Raw genomic sequence first — 14823 nt, forward strand, 5'->3', positions numbered from 1 at the left:
GGGGAAAACATTTGGCTTTCAGAAATGCAGCAAGTGGTTTTCTCAGTTCCCAAACATTTAAAGTCTGTTAAAAGAAGCAGTTCCCAAACAAATTAAGGAACGTCACTGCTATCTATCCATCCTGGGGAAAGAACAGTTCAAATAAATTAAAAATTACCATGACATTCATGCCTATGATGATTGTATTTAAACAACTTTCTTTGGAAACATTAATGTCGGTTGATTCAGTATCAAGGAAGGAAGGACAGAGGATATTGTCCAATATCAAAGAAAAAAGTGCTCAAACTGAGCAGCTTTAAAACAGGATTATGTGTTAAATGTAAACTTAAAAGTTGGAGGAAGCGATTATAGGGCCATACAGAGAGTAGAGAGCTGGGGTAAGAGCCTTTGTGAAAAAAAGCAGATGTCAGAGTGATCAATGAAATGTGTGAGAATACAAGAATCAGCTATAATTCATTCAGAGAAGGGACCCCTTAAGCTGTCACTGAACATCTTCTCTGTCTAGCCGGTACAACCATGGAGTAGCAGTTTTGAAGGCCTACGATGAAAAATTCATTATGCAGCCAAGGAAAGCCGCCTCAGTTGTGTTTCCCCTTCATAAATCTTTCCTTTCAGAGGTAATCATTCACCTTGATGAAGAAAACGAGAGGCCGCAGGAAAGGAAAATCTGTCTGGAAACATTTGTTGCATCTCAGCATTTATGCAACCTGCTGCGAGAAACACTTGTTACTTATTTATCCTTGTTTAAACATGAAGGTGCACACAGAGACAAGTACGAAGTACACTTAAAGGACCAAAAGTAATGAGGAGTGATAAAAATATCACTATTACATTGCAGTGGGTCAGTCTGGACTTGATTTTAAATACTGGGTATTGTAATACATTAAAATTGTCAATGTTGTTACACCTTATTTTCCTGTTTGGGTTGATTACCTAACGGTTACTAAACCTCTCAAATACATGTATATTTGGCTCTAAATTGTAATGGACCATAAGCGTAATCGACACTGTATGTTGGTACAGATAGAGTAACCATCGAACGTTTTCTAATGAGAGCGTTTCCTAATGAAATGTATATATAAACCATTACTAACAGCTGTTCTGGAAAGCCTTTCCACCCAATTTCCACAGCCTGAAACCCCCAATGTACTGTTCTTGAAGTACTATCGCCACCTAGTGGCCAAAACAAGTTGTGCGCCGTTCTATTTCATCTATCAGTGTTACCTGAGCTTCCAGCATCACCGGTCAAAAATCTGTCAATTTCTTGTAAATGTGATCTATCAGGATGCCTTGGAGGGAATTTATTACATCTGGGACAAAAATCTGCCGCGTCCACAATATGGGTTCAAATTGAATGCAAAATATATTTTTAGTTATAACTAAGTTGGAAATTCAGAGAGATATCAAATACATGACATGGCATTACATTTTGAATCTGAAGGGCTGAAGACACTGTTGGCGACTGGACTGAAAGTGGAAAAATCTGTGAATGATGGAAAATTTCTCTGACATTAAATCCTCTGTGTCTTTTGCGCATGTAAGTAAACTCTTGTGATAATTAACTTTTATAAATTATTTATAAGATAAGTGATGAATGTTTAGCTGGCTAAAAGTTCATATTCATTCATAGTTCACAGATTCTTGTTAGGTCTCATCAAAATGTAAATAGTTTTATTGCATTTAACTGTGAACATGTATTTTTACTTCATTTTTGAACTTTTTAGGCTAAGGAAATCGCATACCTACATGCACATACCCCAGCAAAATGCAGCACATCTTGCTACAAACCCCTTTTGGACTTAAAAAGACAAGCAACAACAACAACAACAAAAATCCAAGGAGCTGACAGGAGAAAAAAAATGCTGCTGTGTGGAGAGGTATTTGCTGGAAAGGAGCTCAAGAAAGTGTCGACACTTTTAATGGCCAGACAGGACTTGGAAAGCTTTGTAAAAGCAGTGAAAAACAGTTTGACACTATGTGCGAGGAGACTGACAGAAAACTGAAAGAAAAGGAGAAGTAAGGTTGGATCTTAAAAGAAAATCTGAGCATCCAGCCGAAGGTCAAAAAACACCAAGCGACAGAGTGCAAACAAGGCAATGAGGTGAAGCTGTCACTAAACACAACAGCAAAGCTGGCAGGGGGATGCGGGGGGGGGGGGGGGGGGGGGGGGGTGACCATTGAGTTTAAAACTCTGTAGGAACACTGTGGAAAAACTTCATCCAAGACAGCTGAATTTTCAAACTTGAAATGATGGCACTGGTAGAAAAACATTTGGCCAAGCTGAAAACAATTAAGTCGAAACACCACCAGAGCAAAACTGAATGCCAGAAAATTTTCAAAGCTTTGGAGGACTGTCTCAGATGTGAGCTGGCAGCAAGAAAGAAAGAAAGAAAGAAAGAAAGAAAGAAAGAAAGAAAGAAAGAAAGAAAGAAAGAAAGAGAAAAGGCTTCAGAAACAGAGAAGAGACAATAAAGAGAAGTAGCTTTCCATGGTGAGGAGTTTGTCAACATGGTGAGAAAGCTGGAGGAGGAGATCAGGCTCATCAGGCTCACGAGCCATGTAAAACGCTGAGCTAATGCCATTTTACCTCATCGTTTGAGTTACATGATAATATGATGGATTGTAAGATTTTTTCTTTTCAAAATGAAAATAAAATGCTTTGTGTGTCTTTTTAGGAGCTTACCTTAAAAACTGACGAAGGCAAAGCCGAGATGAAAAGGGAGAAGGCTAGAAATGGAAGTAGTAGATAAACAGAAGAGATTAGGAAAGCATGAACATAAAGTGAAAAAGTTGAAGAAAGAGCAACATAACAGGAATGCAAAAAGAGAAAAAGAAACAGAAAAACAGAACAAAAAATAAGGAGAGATATAAAAGAAAAGAAGGAGGAAAGCAGAAAGACAGAAAAGTAGGTCTCTCTTCCTAAACCCCATTTTCCATTTTACTTAGTAACTGCAGTTAGGTCCATATATATTTGGACAGAGACAAATGTTTATTTTATAATTTTGGTTCTGCACATTACCACAAAGAATTTTAAATGAAACCACTCAGATGTAGTTAAAGTGCAGATTTTCAGCTTTAATTCAGTGGGTTGAACAAAAGATTGCTGCCAATGACAGCCTGACATCTTGAACTCATGGACATCACCACATGCTGTGTTTTCTCCTTTTTAACACTGTCAGGCCTTTACTGCAGCAGCTTGTTTGTGAGCCTTTCTGTCTGAAGTTTAGTCTTGATCAAGTGAAATGCATTTGAAGAATATTCCACTTCTTTGCTTTAATAAACTCCTGGGTTGTTTTGGCTATATGTTTTGGGTCATTGTCCATCTGTATTATGACGCCCAATCAATTTGACTGCATTTAGCTGGATTTGAGCATTTCTTTGTACATGTCTCTGAATATCTCAGAATTCATTCGTCTGTTTTTGTCCTGTGTCACATGATCAATAAAAACTAGTGTCAGAGTGCCACTGGCAGCCATGCATGCCCAAGCCACAACAGTGCCTCCACCGTGTTTTACAGATGATGTGGTATGCTTTGGATCATGAGCTCTTCCATTTTTTGCCATCATTCTGGTAGAGGTTGATTTTGGATTCATCTGCCAAAAAATGTTTTTTTCAGGACTATGTTGTTTTTTTATGGATTTTGTTTTTGTTTTGGGGTTTGTTTGTTTGTTTGTTTGTTTTTTCATTTTTAAGCAAATTTAAATTTAACCTTTCTCTTCTTGAGGCTTAGGAGTGGCTTGCAGATGGCAGCGAACCCTCTGTATTTACTTTCATGTAGTCTTCTCTTTATGGTGGACTTGGATATTGATACCCTCTGAATGTTGTTCACTTGGTTGGCTTTTGTTGATCATCCACCACTGTTGTCTTTCTCTGATGGTTTTTTCTGTTTTCGAGGTTAAAGGAAGGCTTTTTTTCATCTGCATGGAGTGCTCCTTTGACTGCATATTGTCTGTTGACAGCGAACTCTTCTAAATGCAAGCACCACATTAATGGCATAATGAAGGAATGCACACACCTGCCAATGAAATACATGGGCTAATTAGTCCAATTATTTTTGTTCCCTTTAAAAAGAGAGTGGCACATGTTAAGGAGCTGAAACTCCTAAATCCTTCATCCAATTTGAATGTGGATACCCTCAAATGAAAGTTCTACACATTATGCCCATGTCCATTATATAACAATAATTGTATTTGTATTGTGTCTAAATATATATGGACCTAGCTGTAAATACACCTGGCATTGCAACAACTTAATAGCAAAAGGTATAGATATTTAGCTGTCTGGCTACGTGAACATAATCCTGAAGATAAAGCATTTTTTTTGGTTCTGTATACGTTTTACTGGAGTGACTGCATGTTATGCAGGAGAAAACACCACCATCCTGTGACAAAACTTTAGAACTACATCAAAATAGTCCCACAGACCTTATATTTAGGGCTGCTCAATTAATCGAATTTTAATCACGATTACGATCTGGGCTTTCAACGATCATTAAAAATGACTGAGCCGATTATTAGCCCCTCCCTCGTGCTTTACTCTCGCGCTGCTCCGTGTGGCAAATCGAGCGCACCTCTCTGCATTTCGAACACCCGTCACATTCCGGTTGTTCAGTGATGACGCGACGGATCCTACTTCCGGGTCTAAAGTAGTCTGCGTTTAATATGGCTTTTGTGTTGTTAACATGTTTAATGTTATGTATTTTCTTCTATTTGATCTCAAAAAGCTCCTAAAACAGTCAGTGATCACTGTTGACCTCTCTCGGCTTTTATTACCGCTAATCATTTATTTAAGCTCAGTTTTTAAAACCTTACGATGTAACTACAGCCCAGCCCATGCAGCAGTATATGAATGACTAACCTCGTATTGTGGATGGATTATCTCAGTTGTTCTCCTGGCTGAAGTTTGGTCCTTTTACAGCATCCTGCCATGCGATTACATTTGTTCCTGACCACCGAGAACACTCACGGTAACTTTTATCGAGTGGAAAAAAAGTTAGCTTGTTTATATTATGCTAACGTAGCTGTGTCGCTAGCGGTCACGCAGCACATCATTATATACCAGCTAGCCCAACTTCAGTAACCCTACAAACGTCACTGCTGTTTAGTTTTCTGTCTTCATTTATGCTGGAAGTGATAACAGAGCTGTACGTTTTAATTTGTTTCCAAAACCCCGCAGTCAGGACATGCTATATTGTATTTAGATAGAAGCTAGCGAGCTAACTCCCTGCTAACTTCTAACTCCTTTAAATGTCATAAATTCCGTTTTCATGGATGCCTGGATGTTAAACTCAATTGTTACACCTGAGCAGAACGCTGATCATTTTATTAAAGATGAAAGACTTTAGACAGTTTTTCAACTCTCAGTAATGCCATATGATCGTTTGATATATGGACCTGCAGCGGAGTTTAGACCCAGACACGGCTAGTGACGTCAGACTGAACAACCGGATTAAGAGAACCCAAGGGAAGCTCGGAAAGCTAAGCAGAAGTTATTTGGAGAGGAGAGTGACTGCCGTTGGTTGAAAAGAGAGGTAAAAAAAACCTTCAGTGGTGTGGAAACATTATGGGTTCGCAGAGTCAGACGTCAAGTAGACATAGTGTGTAAACGTTGCTACGGTGTAGTAGCTGCACCACAGAGGAACACTGCAAAGTTCACTAAACATAGATGTTTACATTTTTCATTTATTTTTTATATTGCAAACATTTGCACTGTTATCAGTATTTGCACACTATTTTATATTATTTTTTTAAAGTCATTATTCAATACATTGTTATTGTTAACCCTTTAAATCCCTGTAGAACCAGAACCGCGTAAGCTAGCGCAATAATTTGTTTTGCATAAGAAACCGGAGGAGTTGTACTTACATCTTATGTAAATGGCCTGTATTTATATAGCGCTTTACTAGTCCCTAAGGACCCCAAAGCGCTTTACATATCCAGTCATCCACCCATTCACACACACATTCACACACTGGTGATGGCAAGCCAGTGACAAGCTTATGTCATCAGCTTGTCCTCGGTCACTTAATGCATACATATTATTAAAATATGGGCTATAACAGTTGTATTGATGTATAGCAACTTGAAATGCTCCCAAAAATGGCACTACAGCATGTAAAAAAAAAAAAAAAAAAAAGCTCTGACTTGGTTCTATGGTAGGTCTTAAAGGGTTAAATAAATATCGTCAAATAATCGAGATCTCAATTTCAGTGAAAATAATCGTGATTATCATTTTTGCCATAATCGAGCAGCCCTACTTATATTAATATAAGTATATTAAATTACATTATAGTAAAACCATTTTTTAAATAAAAACCATCCTCAGATGCAAAAGTGGCGCACAAAAGCCAGTTTTGTTATCGACAAAACTGTAGTTTTTACACCTAGTATATATTTTTTCCATTTATATGATGGAAACCTCTAGACTCCACGCAACAAGAAAAAAGTCAACACTGGTTAAAAGAAAAATATGGATAATGTGGCAGCTATTTATTGATGATATAATCCCCCTGCTGTAATCTGTGCCCATGCAGCTATATCATTACTTCTTGTTTTTAATCTTGTTAAAAATATATGAAACACGTAATACCTATCATGATGATAACTTTAGTTCATCTTTCTGGTGAAAGTAGATCTTTGCACATTTATTGGGTTACAGTTGCCAGTCAATCATGAACTATGTTTTAGTGTCCATAAAGCTTTTAAATATGTTGGTGGATAAACGCTTCTAACAATGGTTATAGCAATACAAGAAAATGTCAGCAGTTATTTCAGTAAACGGATCTGTTAGAATAAATAATATGTAAAGAGAAAAACCGTCCTGTAAGTTAAGTTCCAAATAAGACATCATTGACTATCAGCCCAATCTGCTAATATTCTTGTTTTAAGACTTCGTGAGTCATGAACGTTTTCGTGAGACATCAGTGTGTTGGCCATGATCAAGACAGTTGCATGTTACATGGCGAGCTGGCTTTGGGAGGTCTGTCCATCGGGGAGTGTTTTTGCTATAAAGGAATGATGGAATGAGACACACTTCATTTTAAGTCTCCAAGTGCTATTCAGCACCAAAGGTTCGCCAGAATATTGCATTGCAGTGAAATCAGTTATTTACTTCACCTGTCGGCTATCCTGTCTACCGTGCTTCCTGTTTTGAACCTCTGGGCGTGTCTGTGACGCTCATTTCGTATTCGCGCGAGAATACGTTCGTTACAACTTCCGCCATTGAAGCGCCATTTTCGGCCTTGTCACGGGATTACAGCATGCTGTTCTCAAACAGATAATAAGACAAGTGTTTAGAGTTTTGATACCGGTTTTCCAGTATTTCATAAAATGGGGCGAAAAAAGAAGAAGCAGATGAAGCCATGGTGCTGGTATCCTTTTTGTTTCGACGATAAAGTGCCGCTGTGGAAAGACGAGGGGCTACATGTTAGCTCGACAAAGGGAAGGCCCAAACTAGCCTCTTGACGCCCTAAAGCTTGCGTTAGCATTAGCGACTGGCACTCACGAACTTAAGAGTTTTGCTGGTTGATTTTTACTTAATGAGATATTTTTAAAGCTGTAAAATACTCGGTATCGGTTGTATTTCATTTCTAGTAGAGTTTGGGTTCGTGGTGCTGGTTACAGGAATCGAATAATACCTTGGATATTAACGGCTATGTTAGCATTTAGCTTCGTTTATGATTCAATCTTCAGGACTGATCCGTCTTTAGATTTGTGTAACCAGACGATTTGCGCTACTTAGTCGCTGAGTGATGGTTATTTTAAGCAGTTCTTATGTTATTTTGTCGGCTTGTATGGTCGCTGAATTTCGATCTTGTACAGTGTTACTGGGCAGTCCTTAACTTCAGTTTCCAGGTACTGTAATCGAGACTTCGACGATGAAAAGATCCTCATTCAGCATCAAAAGGCAAAACATTTTAAATGCCACATTTGCCACAAGAAGTTGTACACTGGCCCTGGCTTGGCTATTCATTGCATGCAGGTATGGGTTTTTAATTATTAATAACCTTATTAAGATTTGTAGCATCTTTGTTTAAAAAAAACACACACACATTAGTTACAGGTAATCGAGTAGTTATTCGAGTTTGTGGTGACTCACTTTGCATATTTTTCAGGTGCACAAAGAGACGATTGACAGCGTACCAAATGCAATTCCAGGAAGAACAGACATCGAGCTGGAAATCTATGGCATGGAGGGAATTCCAGATAAAGACATGCAGGAACGAAGGCGAACGTTAGAACAGAAATCACAAGGTTTGTTCACCTATGCAAGGGCTGTGCTTGTGTTGACTAAAACCTGGTTTATATTATAGGGTTTGTAATAGAGCAGGGCGATATGGCCAAAAATATTTATCACGATATATATTTGAAAATTTGCGATAACGATATAACCGACGATATAATTGATGCGAGACAAAATACAACTCCACAACATTACTAGCGCAAAAAGACAACCTTCCATTTATTTTCACTTAAATAAGAAGCTGGTTTTTATGTACATTAAAGCTTTATAAAAATGTAACAGTGCAAATGCAAATTCCTTGCTGAAAGTTTAACCAAAAGGCATTTCCAGTAGAAATGGGCTGACATATCCTGAGCATAACCATGTATAATATCCACTGAAGTTAAAAAGAGGTGCTTTGCAACATTAAACTGCAGTGTGCAGTACGCATTTTTCGGACCATAAGGTGCACGGGATTATAAGGCACATTAAGCGAAACAAAGCAGTCAGATAAATCAAACTTTATTAAACTCATTCTTCTTGCTTCCTCCACTTCTGTACCATTGATTCATTAATGTTGAATTCTCTGGCAGCTGCTCTATTCCCATGTTGTTGCAGCATATTAATGACTAACCTCGTATTGTGGATGGATTATCTCAGTTGTTCTCCTGACTGAAGTTTGGTCCGTTTACAGCATCCTGCCATGCGATTGCATTTGTCTCTAACCATGAAGAACCTTAACGTTAACTTTTACAAGTGGAAAAGTGTTAGTGTTCGTCCTCCAGCTTCACTGTTTATGTTATGCTAACATAGCTGTGTCGCTAGCGATCACGTAGCACATCATTATATACCAGCTAGCCCAACTTCAGTAACCCTACAAACGTCACTGCTGTTTAGTTTCCTGTCTTCATTTATGTTGGAAGTGATAGCAGAGCTGTACGTTTGATTTTTTTCAGAAATCTCTCAGTCAGAACATGCAATATCATGCTTAGGTAACTAGCGAAACTAGCGAGCTAACTTCCGCTAGCTTCCTGCTAACTTCTAACTCCATTAAATGTAATAACTTTTGTTTTCATGGATGCCTGGAAGTTAAAGTTGAGAGGCACTTTATAGTTACACCTGGTAAAGCAGCAATGCTGATCGTTTTATTAAAGATGAAAGAATTTAGACAGTTTTTAACTCTAAGTGATGCTGCAGTGTTGTTTGACCTGAAGAATACGGAGTTTAGGACCCAGATTACTCCCAGATTTAAGAGCATCTTAGTCCGACAAATACGACAATAACAACGGCCGCTTGCATGTTCTGCAAAAAAATGTGCTTTGTCGTGTATCTGACGGACAAACACCAAACCAGTTCCACATCACGGAAGTTGCACCATTTTTACAAACCAATTCTGGTTCATCTGTTTCACTCAACAATCGGCCATGTGCGTATGAAAACAAAGGCACTGCGCATGCGCGTTTTACTCATATTCTATCGCGATATTTCATTTTCCTATCGTTGCCTAACATTATACCGGTATTACCGTGAACGGTATAATATGGCCCAGCCCTAGTTTGTAATATGATGCACGAGTCTTAGTAATCTAATATAGTGTTATGGTATGGGTTACATAAGATTTTGCTTAGGTGTCAACATTTTCTGTTTTCAGAGAGTCAAAAGAAGAAGTCAAACAATCAGGATGACTCTGATGAGTCTGATGATGATGAAGCTGGACCGTCAGCTCAGCAGGTCACTGTGGTCCAGGCCCAGGCAGGTTATGCTGCCCCAATGGCACAACCTGGGATCCCTCCTGTGGCTGGAGCACCAGTGATTCCTCCTGCAGGATATCAAGGCAAGGTTTTTTATTATTATTTTTTTTTTACAAACTTAAAAATCTATGCATCAACTACACATATGAAACTGGCTTCGCAGCTGATCAACTTTTAATTCCAGTTGCAGTTCTGCTTTTTAACTAAAACCGTTATTGTGTTGAATTGTTTTGCAGTAGTTTCTCATGTCGCCATCCTTCACATCCTTTTCATTTCCTTTTGCCAGTCGATAGAAGTTCAAGTTCATTCCAGGTTTATTTCAGTTTAAAAGTATTCTTTTTCTTTCCAATTGAATTGTAATTCTAATGCTAGGAAATCTTGCATCCACAAATTCACAATATTTTTAAATGTTTTTGCTAGATGGATTTTACTGCTGAATCACAGCTGCATTTAAGGAGACATGGGAATTTGATTTCTGTAGCACGTTACATAACACATTCCTGCTGGATGTGTCTCTAAATTCATCAACAATCTCAGATAATTGGTGTAATTGTTGGGCACGCATGACCCGTAATTAACCAACAAATCCACCTCAGTATATATCTTAGTATTTTTGTAAGTTTTTAGCTACCTTCTTAAAAAGTTGACAGTATTAATGCAGTTTGTCCACCAGAGAGCACCAACAAATAATTTTTGTTCAGCGGTTGTATCTATTTTAACCCTATAGATGATCTGTCATGTATGCTTTTAACACACTCCTTCAGTTTTTTGCCACAAATATCTAAATATACGACTGAAATCATTCAAGAAACTAAATGGAGCCTGTGAAAATGTAGTTTATGTATGTGTATCCTTTTGCTGTGTTTATTTGCCTACTTGTTTGATTGTTTGTGTGGCATGATGAGTTATTGCTAAATAAATCTTCTCTAACCCGTTGTTACAGGAATGCCTCCTATGATGCCCGGTGTTCCTCACATGATGCATGGCATGCCTCCTGCAATGCCTGGAATGCCACCAGGGTAATTCATTTACTAACTTTTGATTTAATAGTAACTTTACTATCCAGTGTTTTGTCTGTAGGGATAATACAATCATGGAGCTAACTGAAATGCAGTTTTACTGTAGTTCACTGTCAGATCAGTGTGTCCAATTTTCTGTGGGTCTCTGCTTTTTGCAGTATGATGCCAATGGGAGGGATGATGCCCCCAATGATGCCAGGGATACCCCCGGGTGAGTTGTGCTTGCATTTCAGAAACAACCGTTGAACTTATATTATACAAAGAACTAAATTTGACAAATGTGATCATGTAAACACTTCTGATCCTGGTTCCGGTTCATCCTACAGCAGTCCCACCCCACATACCCCCAAGGCCAGGAATTCCTCACATGGCCCCAGCCCCTGCAGTCACTCGACCAGCCGCACCTGCGGCCCAGCCAGCTGTCACCAAACCTCTCTTCCCCAGTGCAGCACAGGTGGGCATTGTAACCCCACTAACACACATGCAGTGACTTCTTTAGACATTTGCCTCAAAGAGATGTTATTGTTTTCTTAGGTCTCATGTTGTTAATGTAGTTTACTTTATCTGGAGTTAAACCGTCAACAGGGTGTTTTATGATGTCGTTGTATACATAACAGGATTTTTCCAGGCTCAAAATTTAGGCTTGGAGTCTGTGTCACTTGCTCATATTTGCTACATTTCTGGTTGATTGATAAACAAATTGTCAGAAGTAGAACATAAAAGAAACCCCACTCAGATAAGCTGGTTAAAATTAGTCTTGTATACCAGAGGAAAAAAAACCCTCATATTTTATTTCCCATTTGTTCTTGTTTCTGATGTGTCCCTTTGCTTTCTAACCTTGTTTAGGGTATGTTGTAAAGGGTAAAATTCAGATTAAAAAACATTGTAGACATGTTACATGCAAACGCTGTGGTTTCCTTTCCACCATGCTGCAGATGGGCTCTGGTGTTCACAGCAGCACAGCAGCTGTCTCCTCTCCATCTGCAGACCCTCAGTCTGCGTCTCCCCAGCCTCCCTTTCCTAATATGCTACAAGTATGCTCACAGACAGGATTCTGTGCTCTGTGGCAGCTGCATGTTGAATATTTATTAACACTGCCTGTAAATTCTGAATTTGCAAACTTAAACATGGCTGGATACTAACCATATTTGCTTCATAAGTCTACTTGTGCACCAAAATAGCCATGCTGGCCATGATGTTGGTGTCACAGGATGGGCATCTCTGACAAGAACTGACATGTTTTGTTTGTGAGCTTCATTAGTGTGCATGCGCTTTAGTTAAAATAGGCCTAAGATGAGATGAACTTTATTTAGAATCTTCCACTCTCTCTCAACCTCAGGAGCATGATGCAATTAGTACCCAACAGATTTTGCAAGATTTTTATTTTTCTCCCTTAACCCGAGTTCTTCCCATCTGAAGTGCTATAGATACTTCTAGTTCTTCTCCATTTAATGTAAAAATTGCACTGTGGTTGAGACAAAATAGCGCAACAGCTTTGTTCCAATTAAAATAAAATGGAAACAAATTAATTGGGATTATTAAAATCATGTGTAATTTGTGTATTTAAGCTTCAGAGTAACCAAATCATAATACACTTGTACATTACAGTGCTTTAAAATGTAAAGCTTAAATCAAATGATTAGTTAACTTTTCCATTTTTTTTAATGTTGTTACTGAGATGTCATCTTTTCACTGTAATTTTTAAAATGAATTTATTTTGGGGTTATTTTCATTCCTTTTTTGCATATTGCAACATTAAGCTAGTATCTTATTATTAATTTAAAAAAAATCAGTTATATGTATGGTGTCTTTGCACAGGCCCAGCAGACTGTTCCAGGAGTCGCAGGAGCTTCAAGTTCCCTCAGCACAGCTGCCTCCACTGACCCACCCAAAGCAACATTCCCTGCCTACACCCAGCCCTCTGTCTCTTCTTCTTCCACTTCTTCTAATCCCTCTAGCAGCACTGTGGCCAAACCCCCAGCCACAGTGACCAGTAAGCCTGCTACCCTCACCACCACGAGTGCAACTAGTAAGTTGATCCACCCTGATGAGGATATCTCACTGGTAAGTTGCTTGAGCTTTCTATTTTGCCCTTTTCACAGTAAGTAATGACTGATACATATTTATAATAGCACATTGGGCAATAGACAATAATAGACTGGTGCAGTATTTGACCACCAGCTTGATTCTGTATATCTTGATCATAATTCAGCTATATATTCAGAATATGATTGAAGCTAAACACTTTGGTTGCACATCCTTAATACTACTTAGTAGTTCTTCTTTTGTGGTTATGTTAAAGGATGATTCTGAACTTGAACATCCTCAGTCTGAAATCAGGGCACGTCAACATTGGTACAAGTTCCTCATCATTTTTTTGTACTGTAAAGGGGCATAACAAAGTTTCTTTAGTCTGAATGTTTGTTCTGTGCGTTGTCCCTGCCAACAGGAAGAGATGAAGGCCCAACTTCCTCGTTACCAGCGTCTTGCACCAAGACCTGGTCAGGCCCATGTGGCTGCTCCCCCAGTGGCAGCTGTGGGTGGTATAATGCCCCCACAGCAAGGCTTGCCACCACAGCAGCCAGGCATGAGGCATCCCATACATGGTAAGAAAATCCTTTTTTTTTTTTTGGCAGTGTACAGAATTGTTTCTGTTCTAGCAAACTCATTTTTTGTGTAACTCACTGTTCTACCAGCTTGTGCTCATTACCTGTCTGTGGATCATTTTAGTTCACATTTCATTGAAAGCTTAGCTTTTTCTCAGCAGTCTCTGTCAAGTAGGTGTTTAATTTAAAAAAAGAAACCGCAACAGGAAAAAACCAAGTATATTTGGCTGTTAGAAAAATATAATTAATTGAATTTTGTAGATTTGGACAGGAAGGTGTATGGTGCACAGCAGGTGAGATCAGATGTCCTTTTGAACAGTAGCATTAAAACACTCCGTGCTCTTCTCTCTGTAGGTCAGTATGGTGCCCCTCCTCAGGGCATGCCAGGCTACATGCCTGGAGGGATGCCTCCATATGGGCAGGGGCCTCCCATGGTGCCCCCTTACCAGGGAGGCCCTCCCATGGGTATGAGGCCTCCCGTCATGTCTCCGGCTGGACGCTACTGAAGCAGCAAAGCAACCTGCACATTAGGTTTGAGGTTAACACCTTTCTATCACCCTTGTGCTTTTTCAAACCTAGCTGCAAGCAAAGAGCATAAAGACCAACGGTGGTGAAGACAAATATTTGTTAGAACACATGGACATTTAATGTAACATCTTTATTTGAAAAGAGCCAAACACCACATAAGTTTTTAACAACTATAACGTTGTTAACTAATTACATGTGAGGATATATTTTTCCCCTTAGGTTTCACTCAGGTTCATAGAAGTGAAGTGTGTTTAAATGATTCATATTTCTTTTGAAGCTGCTGGAGTTTCATGAACGTACCAACTCCTTACAAAGGCAAGTTTCTCTTGTAAACATTTAATCATATTTTTGTTTATTTCTTTTGGTGGAATGATTGAGGCCCTCACAGCATGCTTAGATGCTGTTGGACATTCGTCCCCAACCTTGGTTGGTGAGGGTCTCAGAAACTGGTTCCAGTTACGTAGTCTATAAACTCCATGACTCATCAGGCTCTAGTTTTATTCTTTTTTTCAGGTTTGATTTAAATATTTCCTGGTCCTAAGTCTACTTGTATACATCCTTTGTAATGTTTTATCAATCTGTTGTAATAAAATCCATCTTGAAATCCAATGCTGGTTTGTCCTGACGTGCGTGGAGGTGAGTCATGAAGGTTTGTACTGATGTCTTTTGTTTTTCTGCACAGCTTAGGGATTTGTTTAA

At 38.9% G+C, this 14823-nt stretch overlaps 1 protein-coding gene across 3 annotated transcripts; it reads left to right on the top strand.

Annotated features, from left to right (window-relative positions):
• Positions 1 to 6433: 6433 nt before the first annotated feature.
• Positions 6434 to 14733, top strand: znf207b (zinc finger protein 207, b). Of its 3 annotated transcripts, XM_086296142.1 has the most exons (11): positions 6434 to 7369; positions 7854 to 7980; positions 8114 to 8252; positions 9872 to 10054; positions 10915 to 10990; positions 11149 to 11201; positions 11317 to 11444; positions 11926 to 12024; positions 12809 to 13054; positions 13440 to 13596; positions 13951 to 14733. In XM_086296142.1, the coding sequence occupies exons 1-11, from the start codon at positions 7329 to 7331 to the stop codon at positions 14100 to 14102; spliced, it is 1401 nt and encodes a 466-aa protein (XP_086152268.1). In that variant the 5' UTR covers positions 6434 to 7328; the 3' UTR covers positions 14103 to 14733. The 3 variants fall into 3 exon arrangements, with proteins under 3 accessions (XP_086152268.1, XP_086152267.1, XP_086152266.1); XM_086296141.1 differs by lacking the exon at positions 11926 to 12024 and having other exon boundaries at positions 6694 to 7369; positions 11320 to 11444; XM_086296140.1 differs by lacking the exon at positions 11926 to 12024 and having other exon boundaries at positions 6696 to 7369.
• Positions 14734 to 14823: the final 90 nt, after the last annotated feature.

This window comes from Aulonocara sp. 'chitande type north' Nkhata Bay, linkage group LG6, assembly GCF_057382095.1.
Source record: "Aulonocara sp. 'chitande type north' Nkhata Bay isolate Kocher_YH1m ecotype deep benthic linkage group LG6, A_spYH_male_GT1.1, whole genome shotgun sequence".
NCBI lineage: Eukaryota > Metazoa > Chordata > Actinopteri > Cichliformes > Cichlidae > Aulonocara > Aulonocara sp. 'chitande type north' Nkhata Bay.